This window comes from Euleptes europaea, chromosome 1 (assembly GCF_029931775.1).
Source record: "Euleptes europaea isolate rEulEur1 chromosome 1, rEulEur1.hap1, whole genome shotgun sequence".
Classification (NCBI taxonomy): domain Eukaryota; kingdom Metazoa; phylum Chordata; class Lepidosauria; order Squamata; family Sphaerodactylidae; genus Euleptes; species Euleptes europaea.
Genome location: NC_079312.1, coordinates 107,873,433 through 107,898,495, shown reverse-complemented (window position 1 = coordinate 107,898,495; position 25,063 = coordinate 107,873,433). Strand labels below are relative to the sequence as shown.

General features: G+C 42.7%; 1 protein-coding gene across 1 annotated transcript in view; it reads right to left on the bottom strand.

Moving 5' to 3' along the window:
* Nucleotides 1–25,063, bottom strand: part of LOC130488749 (rho GTPase-activating protein 7-like) — a 91,661-nt gene that overhangs the window by 22,134 nt on the left and 44,464 nt on the right. The window contains exon 2 of the mRNA XM_056862391.1: nt 2,768–2,839. Within this exon, the coding sequence (XP_056718369.1) occupies nt 2,768–2,839 (72 nt within the window). The remainder of the gene's footprint in view (nt 1–2,767; nt 2,840–25,063) is intronic.

The following is a 25,063-nucleotide window of genomic DNA, read 5'->3' as shown; positions in this document are numbered from 1 at the left end:
TCCTGCCTCTCATATGGCAAAAATTAACATGTACACGCTAATGGTAGGATAAGGTACAGCAGTTTGCAACTCTTTCTCAAGTACTGGGTACGCTTGCAAATTTTTCAGCTCATTCAACCTTCCTGCTTCTTTCCTCATTCTTTAATTCTCTAGCTCAGGTAAGCTGTTTAGCCTGACGCTAAGGTCCTGTTACTATGCGGTGTGGTGCAGTGGTCAGGCATCTCGACTAGGATCTGGGAGACCCAGGTTCGAATGCCCACTCTGCCACAGAAGCTCGCTGAGTGACCTTGGGCCAGTCTCTCTCTCTCTCACACACACACACACACACACACACACACACACACACACACACACACACACACACACACACCCTAGCAGAGAACAATGTAAGCCGCTTTCCGCCCCCATTGGGGGCTTTCCCAATTGGCTCTCTCCTTCTGTATAAACAACTTCAACTTAAATTTCGTCATTCTCTTCCCGCCCTTCACTCCAGTCATGGCCTTCTACACTCCTTGCTCTTGTCTCTCCTTAAAGTACAAGATTACCACCTCCATTTCGCAACTTCAGTAGTCCCTCCAATGATGCCATTAACACTGACTTCTCTCCCTCCATGCAATATACTGAAAAGCCTGGTAACTCCTCACTGTTCACTGTTTAGTTGGTCCTGAATCTCTGCCTTTCCCTCCACTCTTCTTCCTTCGTTTGTTACGGTGCTTGGGCTGTAAGCCTGAGGGCAGGGTCTATGTCTTATCTAGCCTCTGTGGGCACTCTAGAAATCTGGGACTCTCTCTGGCACCTGGAAGACAGACAGACACACACACACGCACACAACACTTATAGGGAATGGGGACCCAAAGTCCAGTGCTTCCTCTTCCCTACTTAAGAAAACCAGGTTTCTTCTACTCTGTACTATATTTAAGCAGTGGCTCCAATATGCAAGAACTTCTCAAGTTCCTTGTGCCCAAAAGCCAGGTGCCATTGCACTCACCTGCTTGGCAGAAGGAGATGGGTAGAGTTGGATATGGTAAGACAAGCCTAATCGCTGTTTAAACTCAAATTCAGTGAAGAAGCCAAATGCAAGCTGAGACCTGCAACAGTTTGCAAGATCCCTAACCATGAATTGTTTATCATACAGGATGATTCAGTTTACAAAACGCCATCTCCACACAGTGGCATCTCTCCAGCCTGAAGTTCTTGTAGCCTGAAGGAGCCGCACCCACAGCCTTCCTGCAATTTAAATGTCTCTTCCATTGTAGGAAGAGCCCCTGAAGTTGAAGAAAGGATCCTCAGGCTGGAAAAAGGCTTCAAACTATTTTCAGTGGAATAGGACGATCTATGTTTCTGACTCATATTGGCCTGTTTTAACCTGGCCCACAATAGTCTTCCAGCTATTATAGTATTACAGTATGGGGCTTCTTCAAGACTATTACATCGTCATGTCATAAAAGACCACACAAAGAATGGGCAGCATTTTCTCTAAGTGCCAGAGTAAAGGGGTTACCATCTAATTTTTCTGTTATGGTATCAGTGAAAAAACAAAATGGCATATAGCTGTTTTCAGCCTCCTTCTTTTCCTTTGTTTCTAACATCATTTCAGTGGGACTCTATGCTGCTCATTTGTGTCTATGCGCCAATGCCTGTGACAGACAAATGGGTTGACTTGCATTGGACAGATACTTATGTGTCACATTCCACAAAGATTTCTTCATTGTATTTGTTACAGAACTTATTTATGAATACTTTATGTTACGTACGTCACTGGCATAAAATGGTGAAGACTTGAAACGACTACTGAGGAAGGTTAAAGCAGAAAGTGCCAAAGCTTGATTACAGCTGAATATCAAGAAGACAAAAATAATGATTACTGGGGAATTGCATTACTTTAAGGTTGACAATGAAGAAATTAATTTTTTTAAAGATTGTCTATTCCTTGGCTCCATGATCAACTAAATGGCTGGTAGAGAAAGTTGGGATTTAAAAACCAACTCTTCTTTTTAAAACCAAGATATCAGGAAGAGAATGAGATTCGGAAGGGCAGCCATGTTGGAGCTAGAAACAATTCTTAAGCCAAAGGATGTGTTGCTGGTGACCAAGATCAAGATAATTCATACTATAGTAATGAGGAATACTATGTACGGGTGAGAAAGTTGGACAGTGAAGAAAGGTGACAGGAAGAAAATTGATTATTTTGAAATGTGGTGCTGGAGGAGAGTTTTACAGATACTATGGACCACCAAAAAGATAAATAAGTGGTTCTAGATCAAATCAAGCCTGAACTCTCCCTATAAGCTAAAATGACTAAACTACGGTTATTGTACTTTGGTCACATTATGAGAAGACAAACCTTCGGGGAAAAAACAATAATGCTAGGAAACCTTGAAGGCAACAGGAAAAGACCCAACATGAGATGGATTGATTCAATAAGGAGGCCAGTTTGCAAGGCCTGAGTAAGGCAGTTAAGGACATTTTGGAGGTAATTAATTCATACGGTTGCCATAAGTCAGAAGTGACTTGATGGCACTTAACACACAACACACACGTCATGAGGGTATTGTGCCTTTTAGGTGGAATTGTTCAGACATCTTCAGACCCAGTAGTTTGGGGGAGTGGCTGAAGAGGATGGAGTTTCCTAATTTTGACGTTGGTTGTATTCTGAGGCAATAAAGTAGTTATGCTTAAGCCCCGTTGAGCCTCATTCTTACCACTACCAGTCATAGCACTTCTCAATTATTTTTATTTATTAAGAATGCCATCGGCATAACAGTACCTTCAAACATTTGAGCATACTGAGGGAAACCAGCAGCCTTCAGCCACTCACAGGCTTCCTTGGCCTCAATTTCTGAAAAAGAAAAAAAATATACATCCCTTAAGCTTGATCTTCGATACTCAGCAAGAAAAGAAAACAACACTAAGTCATCTTAAATAGCTCCAAATACATCTTCTGATTATCTGTCTCCAGGGAAAGGGACATTATTAATTGATTTTTTAAAAAATGTTATAATATAACGTTTCTTTTCAAACACTGTAAGTATCCTACCATAGACATCTGCATTTGGCATGGACTTGCCTCCATATTGGTGGCAATGACAATATGATAGCCTCACCTATACTATAAATTTCTAAGCTTTTCAACTCTGGAACACCTTTTTTATATCAGAATAAGTAGTCTCAAAACACACAGAAATCATTTTTAGGCAAACTATCTGAAAGAGACGTGGTGAGAACAAAGCTAATATCACTGCTTGGCAAAGAAATACTTGTTGCTCTAAAATGCTCAGTTCATCACTCTCTAGAGCATTGGGAGTTTATCTATAATAGTACTTTCAAGAAGCACTGATTCTTCATGATTCCACACCTATTTTTAAGTCTATTATCTATAATGCATGACATTTAGTTCAGTTAAACAGATGTTACCCATTTTGTGTCAATTAATAAAAACCCAATGGTCAACATTATAACATTCCCACAGGAAAAAAGAAAGAAAGCATAACTTCCACAGAACATTCACCAGATGCCTTAAAAATGTAAACATATTTAATATACTTTTGGTCAGAACAGCCCCGGCCAGCAGCCTGCAAAGCGAGCCAGCACTGAAATCTACTGTGTCCTTTCTGAAGAAGAAATTCAGACTGTATAATTCATGTTTTTAACCTTATAGGAGCTGAACAGCAAGTCTTCCTTAAAAAATAATTATATTGTATTAAATGTAAAAGAAAACATATGAGAAAGACTTGTATTTCTATAGATATACCTACATTATTAGATCCCCTCCAAAAGGCAGCAAAATGTTTTCATTTGTCTCCAATATTACTAATGTTCATTTTTATACCTTACCATTCAAAATATCTATTTCTAAAATCCAATAGTTTTAACTACCATTCCATTAATGAAGGGAAATTAATTTTCTTCCAGCATGGACCCTAAAATATTTTGGCAGCAAACAACAATCAACATATTTTGCAACAATGCCCAGTGTTTCACCTTGTAATCAATCCTTTAAAAGTTAAGAATATATGTAGTTACATCAAATTAAACTGAATCCCAGTTAGCTGTCCAAGAACTCTTATACTTTAAGCCCATCAATAGATCTATATCCACCCCCTGCTCCATTAGATATATCTTGACCAGTAGTTCTGGCTCACATGTACAACAGGCTCTTGACATTACTTAAACCTAATGAAAAAAATAGTACAACATTACAGCCCATTCTTGAGGGGGAGGGCTGAGCCGGTGGCTGGAGACAGCATAGCCATGCTGCCTCCAAAGGAGGATCCCCACACACACACACACTGAAGCCGGCACTTTGCCATTACCTGCGAGCTCTGTGTAACAGCTCCATAGCATCCCATGGGGCTATGCCACCTAAAAAGACTATGTAACTCCAGGTAAGGGCAAATGGGCATTTCCTGCCTGAAGGTGGTATGGATGCCACCTAAAGGTGGCTCTGCCCCCGGAACACCCCGGGAATGCCCCCTGGGACAACGGAGTACGGAAATGCACCATCAGGACACCAGCGGGAGGCTGAGCCAGTGACCCCGGGTTGCACTGCCGCAGCAGTGCAAGGAGGCCAGCTTGAGCGCCCCAACTCCGGCGTCCGTGCCACTCTCAGTGGTGCAAATGGCATGGGGGGCAGTGCAAGTGGTCCAGACACCAGCACAGGCCCTTGTGCACCTCCTGAGGACTTTCGCCCTCCCAGCTCAAAAATGGGCTGTAAGACGTTCTTCTAAATAAACTACTTAATAGTTGTCCCAGAGTTACTGAAGTCTTTTATTCCATTTGATAAAAACCTTGCCTTAGAAAAACACCTGTTAAGTACCATGAAGGTTGAGCAGAAACATTGTAAAAAATGAATTAAACAAAATAAATCAATGTATTGTGCAGTGCACTTAAAACACAAATAAAAAACATAGGCTTTGAATTTAGCCTCTAGACTGAAACCACTGGCCCAAGTAGTCCTCAATGTACATTATACAATACAAATGAATATCCACAAGTTGGTGACATACAAGTAAGACCACAGTCACAGTAAATAAAACCAGATATGTTTCAGCTCCATGGGTAGAGTTGCCAGCTCTGGGTTGGGAAATACCTGCAAATTTTGGGGGTGAAGCCTATGGCAGGGTTTGGGGAGGGGAGGGACTTCAATGGGGTATAATGCCATAGAGTCCACCTTCCAAGGCAGCCATTTTCTCCAGGTGAACTGATCTTTTTCATCTGGAGATCAGTTGTAAAAGTGGGAGATCTCCAGCTGGAGGTTGGCAACCCTATCCATGGGCCTTCTTTGGTGGTCACTAATACATAGATATACAGGGGTATTTGTCAGATTGCTGGTTGGTGTATACATACATACCACAAAGAAATTAACTGCTAAAATTAGATAAAAATGCATGAGTGTAAATTATATGTGTGAGCATGGAAATCATGGGACAAGATCCATGATCCTAATAGTGTCATCATTTGGCCACACAGAATAAAATGTGAATCAATCAACATTTGTTTTGGCTTATTATATCAACAACTGTTCTTGGTGTGTATGCCCGAAGAATGCCACTAGGGCTGAAATGTGTTCGGTCTTGTTTATTGTAATTGTGGTCTTACTTGTAAGTCATCAACTTGTGGATATTCATTGTACTATATAATGCACACTGAGGATTACAGTGGTTTCAGTCTAGAGCAGGGGTGTCAAACATAAGGCCCACAGGCCTCATCCGGCCCGTGAGCCAGCCGAGAAAGCCACCCCTCTCACTCTCGATCTGGGCTGGCAAGGCATGACCTTGCCTGACCAAGTGCCATTTATGTCATATCTGGCGCAATAACGATTGAGTTTGACACCCCTGGTCTAAAGGCTAAATTCAAAGCTTATGTTTTTCATTTGTATTAAAAGTTCACTGCACAATACATTGATTTATGTTGTTTAATTCATTTTTAAATTGTTTCTGCTTAACCTTCAAGGAACTTAATTCAATTTTGGTTTGGATTTTTATTCCCCCTTTTTTTGGTATACTCAGAACTCACCGAAATATTTGAAAATTTACATCTGGAAATGCAAGCACACATTCTAACACCAGTTCTGTAAAGTAGGTATTTAACACTACTTCACCTGCCCATATGAATTTGACCTCTCTAACATCAACCAAAAGTGGGATTATAATATAAATTTTGACAATATTTTCATTTTAACTACAATAAATCTCACCATCCAAAATAACCAAAGATGTTATCACCAATTCAAATCTCAAGTCTAGGTTTATGAAAATTTTAAGTTGAAGTTAACAGTTTTAGATATAGGGTAAAACATATCCCTAGTCATTTAACTGGCTTTGGAGCACAATAGACTACATTTTGAACCACAATCTGGCAATTAACGTTTGCAAGGACCTCAGTGGTTAATTATTTCAGTGTTTCTGAAATATTTCTTTATTTCTCTATCCTGAAATTAAACTATACCAATCTAAGGCTGGGAAAAGATGGCTCAATAACTATATACATTTTTCTAGTGATAATATGATGTTACCAGAATATGAAAACAATTCCGCTCAACCTTCCTTATGTTTTATTGCTTTAAACCTTTCTGGTGGCAAACACCCACAGCATGCATTTCAACACCCCAAAATGCAGCATTGCTCCAATGCTAAAATCTAGTCTCGTAGCCAAGCCTCAATGCTGGTATTCATGAAATTGCAAAGTGGGTTCCTAGCTCAATAAATCTGCATTTTAACAATGGGCTGCAGTTGTTAGGAAAAAGGCCTTTAGATCCAACTTGGTGGAATGCTTTTGCCACGGAAGAAAACTGGGAGGAAAAGAGAGTTTGTGGCAGTTACCTGGTAATTACTAGCATATGTCCATACTTTCATTATGTGCTAAGTGTTCAGAACATGAGAAGAACCCTGCTGGATCAGACCAGGGGTCCCTCCTGTCTCACACAATGGCCAACCAGTTTCTCTGGAGGGCCAACAACAGAGAATAGAGGCTGAGGCGTTCCCCTGTTGCTGCCTCCCAGGACTGGTATTCAGAGGTTCACTGCCCCTGAATATGTAGGCTTCCTTTTAGTCACCATGATTATCAAACCTATTTTACATGAATCTGTCTAATCTCTTTTTAAAGCCATCTATGCCTGTGACCATCACTACATCCCCTATGACAGTGAATTCCACATTTTAATCACCTGTTGTTGTATTTCTTTTTGTTCATCCTGAATCTACTGCTCATCAATTCCATCAGATGCTGATGAGTTCGAGTATTGGGGGGAAAGGACAAAAAGTTCTCTCTGTTCACTCTCTGTGCCCCATGCATAATTTTACAAACCTCTGTCATGCCCACACACACCCCTTAGTTGTCTCAAACTAAAAAGCTAAAGATTCTTCAGCCTCTCCACACAAGAAAGGTACCGTATATACTCGGGTATAAGCCGACCCCCCAAATTAGAGGCCAGAAAAGGGAATTTCTTATTGACCCGCGTATAAGCCGAGGGGCAATAAGAAATTCCCTTTACCGGCAATGCTGCGCTCTAAAATGGCGGCCGCCATTTTAGAGCGCAGGGCCCCTGCCCCAGGTCGCCCTCCCGCCGCCTCCCAGGCCCTCCCGACCCACCCCGACCCCAGTCCCATCCAAGGGGGAGGGGGAAAAGACCCTGAACCCACTCCTTACCTAGAGAGGCGGCGAAGCGGCGGTGGCGCGTCCTTCCTGGGCTGGCAGGAGGCCCCTCCAGGCCGCTGCCGGCCGGAGGAAGGCGCCCAGGCGCGTGGGCGGTAGCGGCGCGACGGGCAGGGGCCTCCCATGGCCCCTCCCGGCGGGGAAAATGCGGCGGCGGCCGGGAGGGCCGGGGAAGCCTCTCTGCGACTGCAGAGAGGCTGCCCAGGGCCCCTCCCGGCGGGAGAAAATGGCGGCGGGGGCCGGGGGGGCAGGGCAGCTTCCCTGCGGCTGCAGAGAGGCTGCCCAGGGCCCCTCCCGGCCGGGGAAAATGGCGGCGGGGGCCGGAGGGGGGGGCCAAGGCAGCCTCTCTGCGGCTGCAGAGACGCTGCCCAGGGCCCCTCCCGGCCGGGGAAAATGGCGGCGGGGGCCGGGGGGGGCCAAGGCAGTCTCTGCGGCTGCAGAGAGGCTGCCCAGGGCCCCTCCCGGCGGGAGAAAATGGGGGTGGCTCGGCAGCAGAGGTAAGTTCCCCCCTCCCTCCTCCCTCCTTCCCCCTTCTACCGAGGCCGGCTTTTTCAGCCCTTTTTTTGGGCTGAAAAACTCGGCTTATACACGAGTATATACGGTACTCCAACCCCTTATTCATCTTGGTTGCCTTCTGTATTTTTTCCAGTTTTGCAATGTCCTTTTTGATACAGTGACCAGAACCACACATAAAGCTCCAAATGAAGCCACTCCATAAATCTATACAGGGCATTATAATATTGGCGGTTATATTTTCAATCCCTTTCCCAATAAACCCCAGCACAGAGCTTGGCTTTTTCACTGATGCAACATACTGGGTTGACATTTTCATTGAGCTATCCACTGTAGCCCCAAGGTTGCAGGGTGTTAAAACAGGTGGTGGAAGAAGGTTCATAACCCACCCACATGGGAGCTCTTGTAGGTCCCACAGCTCAAGATGCCTGAGCCTCAGAGGAGAACGGAGCCTTGATTACTTACCGTGAGAGCTCCTTCTCTTCTGAGGCGAAAGGCGTCTTACCCACCCTACATATAAAATCACAGTCGAACCTTCCATCAATGAGCAGGGGACCGTTTACGCAGGTTCAAAGTTACATTACACATGTTCAAAGTTACATAGTTGTGAGTTCCTTCGGGATACTACCAATTTACTCTGATCCCTGTGTTCTGTGCTCAGCGTGTTGGTGTTTATGTATGTTTTTTCAAAAGGTTCCTCAATCCTGTCTTATTAAGCTAGCCAAGACTGTAACTGAGTCTCTGCAGGCTATTTTCCCGCCAAGCGGAGACAGGAAACTAAATTAAAATTTTGGTCCTGCCTCCCCGGATGGAGCAAGGAAAATAACCCACAGCTCAAGACGCCTGAGCCTCAAAGGAGAATCTCCTGGAGCTCTTCACTGTCAGCCTTGCCTTTCATCATCCTGAATAACTTTGTGTCATCTGCAAACCTGGAAACTACACTACCCATCCCTAGTTCTTTGACTTTGAAGCTTATTTTACAGAAGACAAAAAAAGGAAGATTCTTGGATAGTCCATTGTCAGACTGGCTTTCCTTTCCACATATCTGAAGAAGTGAGCTCTGACTCATGAAAGTTCGTATTGAAATAAATGCTGTTAGTCTTTAAGGTGCCACTGGATGTTCAGTCTTTAACCTTACAAAATCTACTTCAATGTCATGTTCTTTTCTTATTTTCCCCTTGATTTGGGTTCAACAAGATTAGCTTTACAAATCTAGATGACAGCTCCTTATGTTTTACGGATTACTGGCATATGGTGTGGGATTCCAAAGCCAGCTCCAATATGACCCCCCTTCTCCTTGCATGCAAAAACACATTTCCTGGCTTTCTAAACATCTGAATAGTTGAAAAAGTTTCCACTTCCTGCTGACCTCATTACTCCATCAAAGATTAAAAACCAGCAAGAATTTCAAAATGAATTGTTCTCCCTTACAAAACAGTCACTTCTAGTTCTGAGAAGCATCATAAAACTTGGCTAATTTTGCCTTTGCTTTTCGAGAATGGTGAACAAAGATCATAAAGGATAAATATTTGAGAATGATGCTACCAGGTCAGATCAACCCGTACTAAGAAAACAGGAATGTTCTTTCAGTTCTTTTCAGCATCAAGGAAGATACAAAATCTGTGCTCGCTTTCAGTGACATTTGCATCCAAAAACAAAACAAACTGTGATTACATGCAATAAAGGATGGTATTGACACCTATTCCATCCCACTAATTTCAATCAAGCACTCATTCGTACGTGTTATTATGAATACCATCAGAAAAACACTAAAAAAAATAGCTGGGAGTAGCATTTCTGATTGTATTGATTTTAAACTTTATTATTTATTTCAAAAAGCTATCCCACCACTTCTTTGATTAGATCTTGCACAGAATTTCCATGAATAAAAAGGATGAATTATTTTCACCAAGCCTTCCTCCCACTGCAGGCTGAAGCTCAGCATTTTGGGATTGAGGAACGTTCACTCCATTGATGGAAATTCTTTCTGTCTCGTACCGAAACCATGGAATTGAAGAATGAACAAATCCACACAGCTCTAAAATAATCCCGATACTTGGAACACAGATGCCCTCTGAACATGAACTGTCTTGCACTGCATTTAAAAATCTAATGAGAACACCCTGTTTAAACCTCCTCAGGAAACCCATTCCAGAGAACAGGAGCTATAACAGAAAATTCCCTTAATTCAGCTAAGAAGTTTGCACCTGTCAAGCAGAGGGGGCAGGCAAAAGAAACTGTTCCAAGGCACTAAGCAAATAATTGCTAGTTATCTCCAGAAGTGAGTTATTTAGAGCTACCAAATATCACTGAAAGGAACCACACAAATACACACCAAATATTACATGGATAACATCTGTGTTTGGGATAGGGACATGATTTTACTTGCATCTGATTCATTGAAGTTAAATAAAGTTCATAACTTGGTGCTAGAACCATATATCATTGTTATTAAGCCAGGACATCAGTTTTATCTGCTGCACAGAAACATATTTTGATACCTCCACTCCCAGTATCTCTGTGCTAATAACCAAAAGTCCCCCCCCCCATATATTAATTTTACTATGGGAGCAAAAAAAAAAAATTTAAACACCAGTGTTTGCTGGATTTAAATACAGAAAGGCAAGCCGTCCCAGAAGTAAAGTCCAAGCTTCTGCCTCCGACTCCTCCCGTTCTTGGCATCTTAACCCTATTGTTCTTCCCCAAATGCCCCCCATCTGCTCCTGAACCAGAGACAACATGCATGGGATCTGTTTGGCAGCTGCAGCAACCAGATGCCAAATGAAGGAATGCACATTTCCTATAGGACCAGAGTGTCTCATCAGCAACTGCACTGACAGATGCTTTATGCAGCCTTCTGCTGTATGGTTCATTGTTGGCACTGGCTACAGCTGGGCAGTTGATGCAAAGGCCAACACAAGGTCATGTTGCAGATCTAACCTATCAGTCTTTCACATACATCTGTTATCTGTTCTTTACCACAATCAGTCACATTCATACAGTTTCTTGGACACTTATATACAGCATCACTACAGGGCTGTTCTTGCCTGCATGCAATCCCATAACCTAAAATGGCTTCTTAGCCATAACAGTGGACCACCTAGCAGACACACAAACAAGAGACCAGACCCTATATCTAATCAAGATGCCAAATCTGTCCCCATATACATTCAGGAAATACTGTTGCAAGACTCAGTAACATTAGATATACCCTCTTGAGCTCATCTTCCAATGTGATACATGCTGTTTTATATGCTCTTCTGCTTTCTACATAGGACAAAGCGGTCAGTCCCTATACAACAAAGTGGAGAGGGGACACAAATCTGACATTAAAAATTGCCATCTTCAGAAACTAGTTGAGGAACTTTTCAGTCTCCTCTTCCAAGACTCAGGTGCTGATCTAAAATCAACTATTCTCCAAAAAAATGGAACACTCAAGCAAGAAACAGGTGACTTAGAATTCATCAATGAGTTGATATCTTCTCTTCAGGACTTAGCAAGAACTTGAGATATAAAACTAGGGGAAATGGTGTTATCACCAACTACTGCTACTTACTGCTGTCTCTCTACTTTTCTTTATTACTTTGAATTTTACGTAACTACATTTCACAGAATTCTGACCTTGCCGTTCACAACTTTTTCTCTTCAAACCCTCATTCTGTTGGACCCACTTTGAAGCAGAAAAGCTGGGTAAAGACGTTGTTTGATAAAAGCGTGTATCTGCCTGGTGAAGATGCATTACACACATTTGACAAAGTTCGCAAAAACCAGAACTAGTTAGCCATGAAACTTCCGTTCATTTTTTGTGCAGCGGTTATTTCTCTAGATTAGAAGAGTAAAAGAGAAAAACTGCAGGTATAACGTTACGTAATTTCCATTGACTTTTCTCAACTGTCTGGATTGCAAAACATAAAACTCTCTGCAAGGTTAAGCTGGACTCCTTACAAGGCTGTGCTTCTGACCTAAATTCTCCAGTTGAGTCAAAACTGTTTAAAAAGCAGGATAATGCCAGACTTTAAAAAAAACAACTGTACGTGCCCATATAGTCAAAAGCTTGCCTTCGGGAAAGACTAGAAGAAAGGTCAACTGTCAAAATGTCCCGTTCACAAATAAGTCAACCCGTTGAATGGAATGTAAAATATTTATTGGACTCTGCATCTACAAGAGGGTTTCTTCATCGGCTCCCATTCAGAGAATACTGTTACTTAGGATTCATCACATTCTTCAAATCTGACTGAACAAGTCCCACCTACAGCCCTTTTTCGGGGGAAAGGAGTTCACAACCGTGACCACACCAACTGAAACGCAAATGATGGCTATGCAACCCAAATGCACAGCCATCAGCGCACGAGGCTATGACCCCCGTCCCCGACCATAGAGTCACTCCCGGGCGATCATCGTCGAGATCCACAAACGGGGCCCTCTTCCCTCTTCCCACACCTCCTCGGTTCCAATCAAGAGGCACAGGATCGCAGGCAGTGGCCTCGACCCTCCTACCACTTGGTAGCATCCCTTCTCCACACACACACACACACACACACACACACACACACACGAATTGCTTCACAGTGGGTCGCCGTGTTAGTCTGCCTGCAGTAGTAGAAAAGGGCAAGAGTCCAGGAGCACCTTCAAGACTAGCAAGAATATTTTCTGGCAGGGTAGGAGTTTTCGTGAGCCACAGCTCCCTTCTTCAGATACTGTTCCACCCAAGGGTGTCCCCTGCCCGGTCACTGACGCCTCGAGCTCAACCCCAGCCACGGCACTCACGTGTGAGGATCATCTTGCCTCGCTGCTCCGTTAGGCGTGGCGACTCCGGGGGGGGGGGCTGCTTCACGCTCCAGCCGGCCTTTCCCCCACTGCCCCGGGATGAGAAACTCGGCTGCTCACCAGCCTTGCAGTCGGGGATAAAATCCTGCTTTTGCAGCGGCGCAAGCGCCGGCCGCGGTCGGAGCGCGTGGCGCCCAGCACTCTCGCCCAGCCCTGGGAGCGCCGCCGGCCGCAGAGCCTCTGCCCACCCAGCTCTCGCGCCAGGCGAAGAGGACGGACGGACGCACGCGCTCCCTCCCTCGCGCGCGCCCTCCCTCCCGGACTCCGAAGCGCCGGGTTCTCTTCGCTCCGCCCACCCCGGCTGCCCTGTCTGAGTCGACTGCGAAGGGGGAAGCCTTAGGTTTCCAGGCGCCGGATGACGTGCCCTGTCCGGGGGGAGGGGGGGAATGGGCAGGCCCTGCAAAATAGCCACGCCGCGCAATGGCATTGGGAAGGTTGGAGCCAGGGCCGGCGCTACCATCAGGCGAACTGGGCGGTCGCCTAGGGCGCAGACCTCAGAGGGGCGCAGAGCTGGCCAGAGGGGGCACAGTTTACAGCAGATTAGTTTGTTGGGGGGGAAATGCAACTGACAATTTATATATTTTTTATTTTAAGAGAGGTACCACAACAATGCTACGGAACAGAATTAATTATAGTGTCTTATCAAAAGTTTTGTGCTTTTATTTTTCTGCATCTGTTTTTGAAAACTGGTTAGCAGTTGGGTGTGTGTGTGTGTGTGCAAGTAGTTAGCCTTGCCTAGGGCGCAGAAGCCCTGACCTGGATGGCCCAGGCTAGCCTGATCTCGTCAGATCTCAGAAGCTAAGCAGGGTCAGCCCTGGTTGGTATTTGGATGGGAGACCACCAAGGAATACCAGGGTTGCTGTGCAGAGGAAGGCACTGGCAAATCACCTCTGTTAGTTTCCTGCCATGAAAACCCCAAAAGGGGTCGCCATAAATCGGCTGCGACTTGACGGCACTTTACATACACACACACACACACACACACACACAGGGCACAGAAATGATTGGCCCCGTCCTGATCAGACTGCGCTGCCCCTCTTGCAGACATAACCGATGGACGCCAGGCAGATTATTTGGAATATTACCTGCCTTTCGTGCCATGCCGTTGAAATATTAGCACGGGGTTGAGGGGAGAGAACAAACAGTTTCATTTCCTGTAAACCAAACACCGTTTTGGAAACAAATCCCCTTATTTTTTCATGTTTAAGAACTGACGTTCCCGATTCCAGCAGGCCCCTCTGGTTTGTATAACCACTGGAATCCGTACGGCTCTCCACCCCTTTAAGAACATAAGAAAAGCCATGCTGGATCAGACCAAGGCCCATCAATTCCAGCAGTCTGTTCACACAGTGGCCTCTAGGAAGCCCACAAACAAGACGACACTTTCTCTTAAGGACACTCCCAACTAGTTTGATTCCAAGCAGTTGCTTTGGGGTAACAATATTTTAAAGATTGACCCCTGAGCAGCAGGCAATGCAGGAGTTATAGCCCAGCGTTCCTCCCCTACAAAACATTCGAGTAGCATGTCACCAAATGGTGCAGCAGAAGTCCTGGCCCATTAATGCCATTTCATGCAAGATGGAGCGGCATCCCCAATGTTGCTGCCGTGTGTGTACTTAAGAGAGAGCCACGGCAAAGTCTGGCTCCCTGAGGTGTATCCATATTATCAGAAATGTGTGTTGTATTTACACCTACGTTTGAGGTCAACCCCTAAAGTAACGTGAAGTCTTTCCTCTTGGGGTCTCCAGACAAGAATTTTTCTAAATTACCCACCCACCCCGGCTGCCAGCGATCACTGCTGTACCATCCCCCCTTCCTACAATGTATGGGATCAATATCTAGCACCCTAACATTTTGATGCTGCCCTTCCTCTAAAGAACTCAGGATGATATAACATGGCTCTCCCTTCCTCCATTTTCTCACCACAACCCTGGCAGGAGGCTAGTCGTTGAGAGATAGTGGCTGGGCCAAAGTCGCTCAGTAAATTTTGTGGCCAAATGAGATTTTAATACAGTCAGTCAGTCATGTTTATTGTGCATGGCCATAGGCCTTGACAATCTAGACAATATTACAACAACTTAAAATATAAAAGCCCTTAAATTAATTTTAATACAAAACTCCTTAGTCTTAGTCCTAGTCCAATACTGCTGCTACACCACACTTTCCATAACTCATTTCCTAACATTTCCTTAGTTAACCTACTTATTACTTTGCTGTTCTCTCCACCGTGGACCCAGGAGAAGAGAAGAGAAGAGAGAGAGAGAGAGAGAGAGAGAGAGAGAGAGAGAGAGAGAGAGAGAGAGAGAGAGAGAAAGAAAGAAAGAAAGAAAGAAAGAAAGAAAGAAAGAAAGAAAGAAAGAAAGAAAGAAAGAAAGAAAGAAAGAAAGAAAGAAAGAAAAAGAAAGAAAGAAAGAAAGAAAGAGAAAGACAATATTTGTAGTCTCTTGGTACATGGATTTGCAATTTGTGGTCCAATTGAGACTGTTCATTGTTTGAGGCTTACAAGCCCCTTGCCAGTGGACTTCTCTGTCCTCCCTTGTGGACTGCTGTTGTTTTGTGTTAATGTTTTGTGTGGTTTTTGTTTCTGTTGTTGAAAAAACTTTTGTTTGCACATTCACATTACTGTTATAATGTTTGTATTGTTGTATAATTGTTGAAATACACAAATTGTTGTTCATTGAATTCTATTGAGTATATATTGGCTTAGTACTGGTTCTTAGCAACCTCCAGGTACTAGCAGGAGATCTCCCACTATTACAACTGATCTCCAACTGATAGAGATCAGTTCCCCTGGAGAAAATGTCCACTTTAGCAATTGGGCTCTATGGCATTTAAGTCCCGCCCCTCCCCAAACCCCTCCCCAAACCGCTCCCCAAAAATGTCCCCCTGGTGGCAAAGAGGGACCTGGCAACCCTGGTCTATTTTTTATTTTTTTTCTAATTTTTGAGAAATGTCATCTTTATTATAAGGTATAGCTAAAGGTATATCTAAGGTATCTAAGGTATCTAAAGGTGTGTGTGTGTGTGTGTATTTTAAGGTATATCTAAAGTATAAAACATCCAACTATAATTCAGAATAAACTGTTTCTAGGTTGCAAAAGGGTTGCCACCAGGCCTGAGAAAGAAATTTCCTGTTTTTTTAATAGAAGTTTAATGGGTTGAAATGTACAGTTGAGGCTTTTCATGGCATAGAGGTAAATAACTTTGATTAAAGGGACAGGACATGTATTTTCTAGGCCTGTTATCAATCCTATTATCAAGAGTAAGAAAGATCTCTGCCTGAGACCTTCAAGAGTTGCTGCCAGTCAAACACAGTTCAAGGCTAAAGCAGTCTGTGGTCTGACTCAGTATAAAGCAGCTTCATGTGTAAAATTTTAGAGAGGGCCCCAAACTCCACCCAAAAATCTCCCGCCAGTGGCGAAGAGGGACTTGGCAACCCTACCCCACCTCCCCAAAGAAGGGAGGGGGAGCAAGTGAGTGATCAAGCCATACTTTGAAGCCAGCTGTTCAAGTGAAGCTTGACTGGGCTTGAGCTTTCCCAAAGGAGGAAGGGGGAGAGAGCTAGCCAACCTCATGCAGTTTGGGTGGGATTCCCCCCCCCCTACACACACCTGAGGCAGGCAGGCAGGCTGGCTGGCTGAAGCAGGAGTATTTTTACAGTAGCCCTCATCACACCTTTCCTTTCTCTCCTAGGCATGAATTGCTTTATACTGAATCAGACCCTTGGTCCATCAATAGCAGCATGGTCTACTCAAACTGGCAGCCACTGTCCAGGGTTTCAGGCAGAGATCTTTCATATCACGTACTAACAGATCCATTAACTGGAGATGCCGGGGATTTAACCAGGGACCTTCTGTGTGCCAAATAGATGCTCCTCCACTGAGCCACAGCCCCTCCCCACAGCACTGTGAATTTGAAAAATACGCATTCATTCATTCTATCACCAGCACATATAAACGGAATTTAAATTGGGAAATCAAGTGACAAGAGATCCTTTTTATTGCCAAGGCCCGCCTGCCTGCCTGCCTGCCCCCCCCCCTCTCTCTCTCGGAGCTTCCTAAGATCAAGTCATCAGTCAGAAAATGCATTTGTGTTGTACTTAAATGAATGTTTGTTGAGCAACTCCACTGGAATAATTATTTGTGAAAAAATTAACTTGTAAAAATCTTTGGTTGATTGAAGCACAAGTGGAATCATGTTTAAAGCACCAAGATTCCAAAATATGTTTCCACCCACAAGTGAGATAAGCATCAAATAAGCAGCAAGATGAAAAACAACACTATTTAGGATATGAAACACATGCACACACCTCCCCTGACACAGTTCCAACATTCAGACATGGTTCTGACTTCAGATATATTTGCGTTTCTTTTGAAAGAAATCCGATTTTAATGTGTTACTATTTTCAATTTTTAATGAGATAAAACCACACAATAGGTTTGATCCAAAGGTATAATTCCTTCAGTTTAATGGGGGTTATGCTGGCGGAACAGAAGTTCTGTTACTGGAGGAGGGGAAGGTGATTTTTTAAAAATTCAATTTCTCCCCTCACAGTGAATATCCCCCATTTTAATGCCCCCTTCCTGAAGTTTTCTTGACCTCCCCCAGGAACAGAATTTGAGGACTACAAAGAATGCAGGGGTAGGGGAGGAAGTCGTTCTCCACCAGCTACTATCCATGTTCACGGCTTTGAATCCAAACCAACATATATTAATCACACACACAGCTAAAAGCAGGCAGAGAGGAGGGTGGAGCAGATAGTACGAAGAGAAGAGAAGAGAAGAGAAGAGAAGAGAAGAGAAGAGAAGAGAAGAGAAGAGAAGAGAAGAGAAGAGAAGAGAAGAGAAGAGAAGGCTTATTTTTCCAGGGCTAGTATAACATACAGAATACAGCTGAAAACAAGATCTATTTAAAAGAGTACTCAGTTCAATGATGTAATCCACCTTGAGTCTCAGTGAGAAAGGCGGACTATAACATAAAATAAAAGTAAATAAATAAAATATTAATAAAGCATTCCACAGGGTACAGCATTGCTGTCATTATCATCAGGAATATAAGAGTAACCACCGAAGTTGCTCTTAAAATGAACTTGGCATTTTTGTTGTTGTGTTGGGGGAGGGGGTGATCTTCAGCATACCCTAGGAGAGGTCCTTAAACTTTGCTGAGAATCTTTCCCGCCCCTTGACAGAACTTCCTTTTTCCCTCTAATGAAATGGTAGTCCTGAAAGTGATTCATAGGGTCGCCAGATCCCTCTTTGCCACCCGCGGAAGGTTTTTGGGGCGGAGCCTGAGGAGGGGAGGGTTTGGGGAAGGGAGGGACTTCATTCCCATAGAGTCCAATTGCCAAAACAGCCGTTTTCTCCTGGAGAACTGATCTTTATTGGCTGGAGATCAGTTGTAATAGCAGGAGATCTCCAGCTTGTACCTGGAGGTTTATAATTTTATTTGGACTTTGTGGAGTTTGAGAGCTGCATTGTCTGTATGCTGTGGATTTTGTGTTTATAAAAGTGTAGTTATTGGAGTAAGTAGTGCTAATTCTTGTTTTGAATTAATACAGTATACAAAATATATAACAATACAATTATTAATGTTTGAAACAGTATTATTGACGGTGTTCTTATATTAAGCTAATAATAATATAGTATATAGTTGAGAGCTGCGGTGTTGTACGTTTGTACCTGGAAGTTGACAACCCTAGTGATTCAGGTTTCTTATTGTATTTAGAGCATCTGGGTACAATATTTATTATGGAATGGCATGGCATTACTCTTCCTTCGCATGCAATCTTCCCCTGTAGTGTTTTTTTTTAAAACTAGGAGGATGTTACAATGAAATCACTTGTTTCAGGATATCTAACACAAAAGCTAATTTTATCTGATCTGGTCTGCATCTTAAATCAAATTGATTTAATGAAGTTGAGCATGGCACTTAGTGACACAAATGAGTGGAAGTTTCCTCGTTGACCAAAATTCCATGACCAGTACATGAATTAAGAGGGTAATTACTTTAAGCGTACCATTCATGGTTGGAATACATTCACTGCTGGCAGTTCTCCAAGTGATTCTATTTACACCTAATTGCCACAAAGAACTCTCCTTTGCCCAGTACAATTAACCTCCCAATGACCTGAGCTCTGTTGAGAAACATCACTTCTGCTATCAATGACTTGCCTTAAGAATATACAGACATCCTTCTGTACATTTAAACCAGCTGGAAAGTTCTGCAGCTAGTCAAAGATATTATGTGTGTTTTAAAAGGATGTTATTATATCATCTCTCTTTAAGATTAGAATAAGCATTGCTTATTCCACATATAAGCATTATTTTACACCTCTGTTTGTCTGAAGCACCACCAAACAAAGCAAAACGTGTATACAAAATAGAACACATGTAATTATTCCCATATCTGCCTCTGGTTTAACCACATTAATAACAAATCCCCCCCCCAAAATTAACATTAAAAAGAAATATGCATATTCTCACATAATTTCCTGATTACATTAGTTGAACTTAGTGTCTGATGATGTCCTAAGAGAACATTGTTTCTGGCACTCCAAGTACACAGCACAAGCCAAAGTCCAGCTTCACATCTGCATAAGAAAATATGAATGCAGAATTGCATATTCAGTTTCAAGTATTCGTAACACTTTGGGTTAGGATAGGGATTTGATGGCGGTAGATGCAATTAGAAAAGCTAACATAGTGAAGGTGTAGTTTCCAGATACAAAAATGGTGAGAATTAAACAGATTGCTTTCCCCCCAGTGTAAAACAACAACAACATTTCAGGTAGTTGATTCAAAGAAAAATCTAAACTGAAAGTCCATTTAATAATTTTAAATTGGACCAATCAAAATATCATGTAATAGTGTGAAAACTTTTGAGCTCTCCAGAGCCCTTCAAACTGGATGAGATCAACAAAAACCAAGGGAGGAGCAGAGAAAAGATGCTTTGGGACATGGGTTTATGGGTTCTTATCTGTATCTTTTGCAGGGTGTACTGCAGAGATTAGATTAGAGATTAGATTAGAGATTGATTAGATTACATGGTGTTGGGAGAAGCTGGTTGGGTGAAGCTGGTATCAAGTGCTTTCCTAGTACTACCTTGCTCAAACATTACCTTAAGAGAGGTAAGGATATCTCCAGTGGATACTTTACTTATATGCAGGTCCAGAAAGAAAAGTTCTGTACATAAAGAACAGTGAGTTTGGAGCCAGGGATAATCAAATTCTGATATTTGGTCAACCATACAGTTTAGCAAAAGGCCCTTCAAGGGCATTTCACTAGTGATATTACGAATACCAACTAGCTTGGTAGGCTTGTGTGAATGTGAAAATGGCTTAAATCACCTTATCTCCTCAGATTAAAGCAAAACTTAAAACAAAATATAATTCACATACAGCCTGAGTTTCAGTGAATAACGAGTGAGTCTGCTCTCATGACCATGGGTACATTGAGGATCTGGCTGATGTGATTCTTTGGTGCCCAAGGTTCGCAGTAGATCACAAAAGAGATCTTGGGAACATTGTATCATGATGCTCAGGGATGTAGGACCAGAACAAACTGATTATGCGACTTGCAGATAGAGATAAATGAGTAACACTACAATCAGCAAAGTTCGTGGCCCTGGTTATAAAGCTACAGTCAAAACCCTCTGATGCAAGTTTGATCGACGAATACTTCACTAGTTTTACGCTGGATCACTCATTATTATAAGAGTAGTAAGTCATTGTTAATTCTGCTTCTTTTAGCTATCCAGGTTATGTTGTAAACATTTATCGTGTAGTTTAATTTTCATAGTTTATGGATTTTATTTGATATTGTGATTGCCTTGTTTTGTTTGTTTTTTGTTGTTGTTTTGCTGTGGCTTTGAGCTAATGCAATAAAACTAATTGATTTCAGTTGAGTAGCTAATTACTGTGCTCTTATACACACAAGAAGACAAGGGAATTCATGTTCTCTTATCACAGTGTAATCCTCTGCAGAATTACTTCAGTCTAAACCCACAGAAATTAATGGATTTAGACCAGAGTAACTCTGTTGAAGATTACACTGCTAGCAATTTACAATTTGTATAATCATTCCATATCATTAATGAAGCTATATTTTTGAAAATCACAGTTACTTGGGAGAAAATTCTCCTCAAATGCTTTCCTGACAAATCTGGGTTCAATTTTAGCCTAGGTCATAATTCTGTTTATACAGTACTAGAGAAATACACATGCAGTTCTGTAAATCTGGGATAATGAGTTTATGTCATAGAAAAATGCATCTTCTTTACAAATTAAAAAGAATACCAAATTATATGCTTTACATTATTCTATTATGTCCCTTCCTGCCTCATGGCTGTGTTGTTAAGCTGAAGAAATAAATCTGGTTATTTACAGTACAATCCAAAGGTGGGGGGGCAAAAGTGGTGAGGAGGCAGCATGACCCTGGCACCGGCGTAAATGCCACTTTTGCCAGTGTAAGGGGCACTTATGCCGGCATCATAGCACTTACTCCAGCGGCAGGGAGTGGCGCAGCAGAGCATGCATGGGTGCTAGTACAGCCGCGGCACCAGCACACCTTTTTATTTTCAAAAGGGTGGTAGAAACCATTTCATTTCAGCAGGCCTTTTGGGAATGGAGGGCAGGTGGATGACTAATGACACAGTGTATAGTTTTCTAGAATCCACCAGGCAGATTTTTTAATATGTCATTTTGCTGTTCATTTGTAGTTTTGTGTGGTGTTAGCATATTTTAAATTCATACTTTTAAAACGTTGCATAATTTATCCTAGCCACTCTGAGGGCTCCATAGAGACATAGTGTGTGTGTGTAAAGTGCCGTCAAGTCGCAGCCGACTTATGGCGACCCCTTTTTGGGGTTTTCATGGCAAGACACTAACAGAGGTGGTTTGCCAGTGCCTTCCTCTGCACAGCAACCCTGGACTTCCTTGGTGGTCTCCCATCCAAATACTAACCAGGGCTGACCCTGCTTAGCTTCTGAGATCTGACAAGATCAGGCTAGCCTGGCCCATCCAGGTCAGAGCAGAGACATAGTAGGAGGGGTACAAATTTTGAAGTAAATAAAGATTTGAAAGGAGTCAGTTGTCCTACAGAACTAGTCATCAGCACTTTCCTGGAGATACTGATTTATCCTTTTAATGTAAGGAATGGCTGTTTCTTCATTCCAAAAGAGGAAGAATGCAAATACATCTAAACTACCCTAGCTATCCAAGAGTGGCACTCTTCCAATACATGGAGTCATTAGGAGCCATCCCCCTTCCTCACATATTTTAAGACTGATGTCACTGGAACATTTCCTAGGTAAACATGTTACCATCAGAAATCCTGTTTCTCCCTCCTATAGAAGTATGAAAGAAGCGTTTGAGCTCTACCCGCACTCACATAGCACATTTTCATTTCAGTGACCTAACCCACAACTAATCTTTAAATAATATGTTAATATATTTTAAGACAAGTGTTTTATAGTGATACTATGAGAGAAGCACTGTCTTCAATGCACCTTACCTAAAATGATGTTACAGACTTTATTTATTAAAGGAGCTTCCGTTTCAAAACACATATTTTGCATCTATTTTATGCTGCTCCATCATCCCCCAACGCGGCAAGTGTGTCATGCTGTGGGCTGGTTAGAAAACACTCGCTATTCTGCCTCTATGTATTTCGGCAGAAAGAAATTATGCAAAAACCAGGCAAAATAGTATCTCTCCACCTACGTTAGTGCCTAAGGGGCATTCTCAGCACCTTCTCAAACATACCATCTTAGGGAGAGCCTGATCTAGGCTTTGATAACTTCACCACCATGCAACACTAGGAGATACTTTGAATTACTGTGCAGCCCCACCACACCTTTTAAGATCTTCGCAATTTTGGGGGGACATTTAAGTAGAGGTAAGAACAAACCAGCCCTGACCTGGATGGCCCAGGCTAGCCTGATCTCGTCAGATCTCAGAAGCTAAGCAGGGTCAGCCCTGGTTAGTATTTGGATGGGAGACCACCAAGGAAGTCCAGGGTTGCTGTGCAGAGGAAGGCACTGGCAAACCACCTCTGTTAGTCTCTTGCCTTGAAAACCCCATAAGGGGTCGCCATAAGTCGGCTGCGGCACTTTACACACACACACAAGAACAAACCAACCAACCAGTAATTTATACTCGCCAATTACATTTTAAAGACAGCACTGACCAGGAAGTTCCAAAGACATTTCAGTAACAGCAGGAGGCATAAGGCAATACAGAAAATATTAGATATTAGAGCATAATTTTCTAATATTCGTCAATTAAACAGTTTAATCTGCCTCCCAGTGACCCTATCAAATTTTATGCATGCTATATAGTGTATTGTTTTATGCAATGGAAAAGAAATTATGTTTTCAAGAGCTTGTGTGTATGAACACATGCAAGAGAAACAGGTGCACAACACAAGAGAGGTGCAACACACTGGTCATTCCCAAGGGCATGTTTCCTTAAACGTGACCTTATTACTGAGGCTTTATTATAATGCCTAGCCACCCATCTATAAAGGAAGCCAAAGCCCTCAATTTACAAGACCTGAGCAAGGCTGTTAAAGATAGGACTTTTTGAAGGACATTGATTCATAGGGTCGCCATGAGTCGGAAGCGACTTGATGGCAACACACACACACACACACACAACACACACACATAGCCACCCATCAAAAGTCAAGGTTGGGAAACTTTTTCAGAATAACTTGTCAGTAGAGATCTATGTCATTCATTTGTTACTGATATTCTTGTGGTCATGGACCACCAACAACAACTCCAGCATAAAGCCAACTTTTGTCAATTTTGAGAAATTGGAGCTTCCTGGTATCTCAGATGGTGCTGAGCCATCTCCTTCTATCCATCTAGCCCAGTGGTTCCCAAAGTGGGCAGTACCACCCCCTGGGGGGGGCGGTGGGATTACCTAGTCCTAGGGGGGCACTAAGAGACAAGGGGGCAGCAGGGGGCACTAGAGGTGGGCCCCTTCAACTGTGTTGTTCATAATTTACAATAGATCAAGCTATGGCACCATGCTGGCAAATTGGTGGAAACTATCAGAATTTTTTTCCAGACTTTGAAGAGCTGGTACCACTGGATCAAGTTCATCAGTTTTGTTGAATAAATTTCAACTAAAAAGTTTTAATTTGATTTTGAATAGATGTGCAATTAATTGTTACTGTTTTGAAATTTTATTGTTATTATATTTTTAGTGAGTCATACAAACCCCTATTTTTAATAATGCTTTTTATAGGAAAGGGTAGGGGGCACTGGGGTGAGTTTTTGGAACCAAGGGGGCGGTGGCCCGAAAAGTTTGGGAACCACTGATCTACCCTGTCACCGGGATTCATTCCAAGACATATGACGTTGCAGGAACTGCATCTACACTACCAAAACCTTCCATATATTTGCCAGCCCAACCAGAGAAGCAAATAAAGCAACTGTGAAGAGTGCTAAAATTCCAGGGATGATTGCTTTCAGTGGAGTCTGGAAGTGGCACATGTAAGCAGCTATTGTTCAGAGGTATAGCTCTATGCTTTATGAATTTGTCTATTTCCCTTTGTAAGTCATCTAAGCTATTTATTTTAAATGTTTATATCCTGTCCCTCAACTAGAAAACTGGTTTCTGGGGTGACTTATGGTAAGTAATCACAAACATGAAAATACAGTAGAGAAGAGCAAGAGTCCAGTGGCACCTTAAAGACTAACAATCTTTCTGGCAGGGTTATGAGTTTTTGTGAGTCACAGCTCACTTCTTCAGATAAAAATACAGTAAAGTCCAGAGGACAGTAACGAAATAAAAATGAAATAAAAAACGAAACAGCTAAAAACCATCAAAACCAGTCAACAGGTACCAAGGTTACAATCACGAACAGATTATATATTTATGATGATGGGTGCCCGCACTTTCAGAAGCTAGATGAGTGGCAGCCCAAGAGAGGGCCTTCTTGGTTGTGGGCACCAAAACTATGGAACTCCCTCCCCAGGGATATTAATCTGTTCCCTTCACCAATGATTGAAGACTTATTTGTTTTGCCTAGTGTTCCCTCAATGATTGCTCCATCCTGCATTAC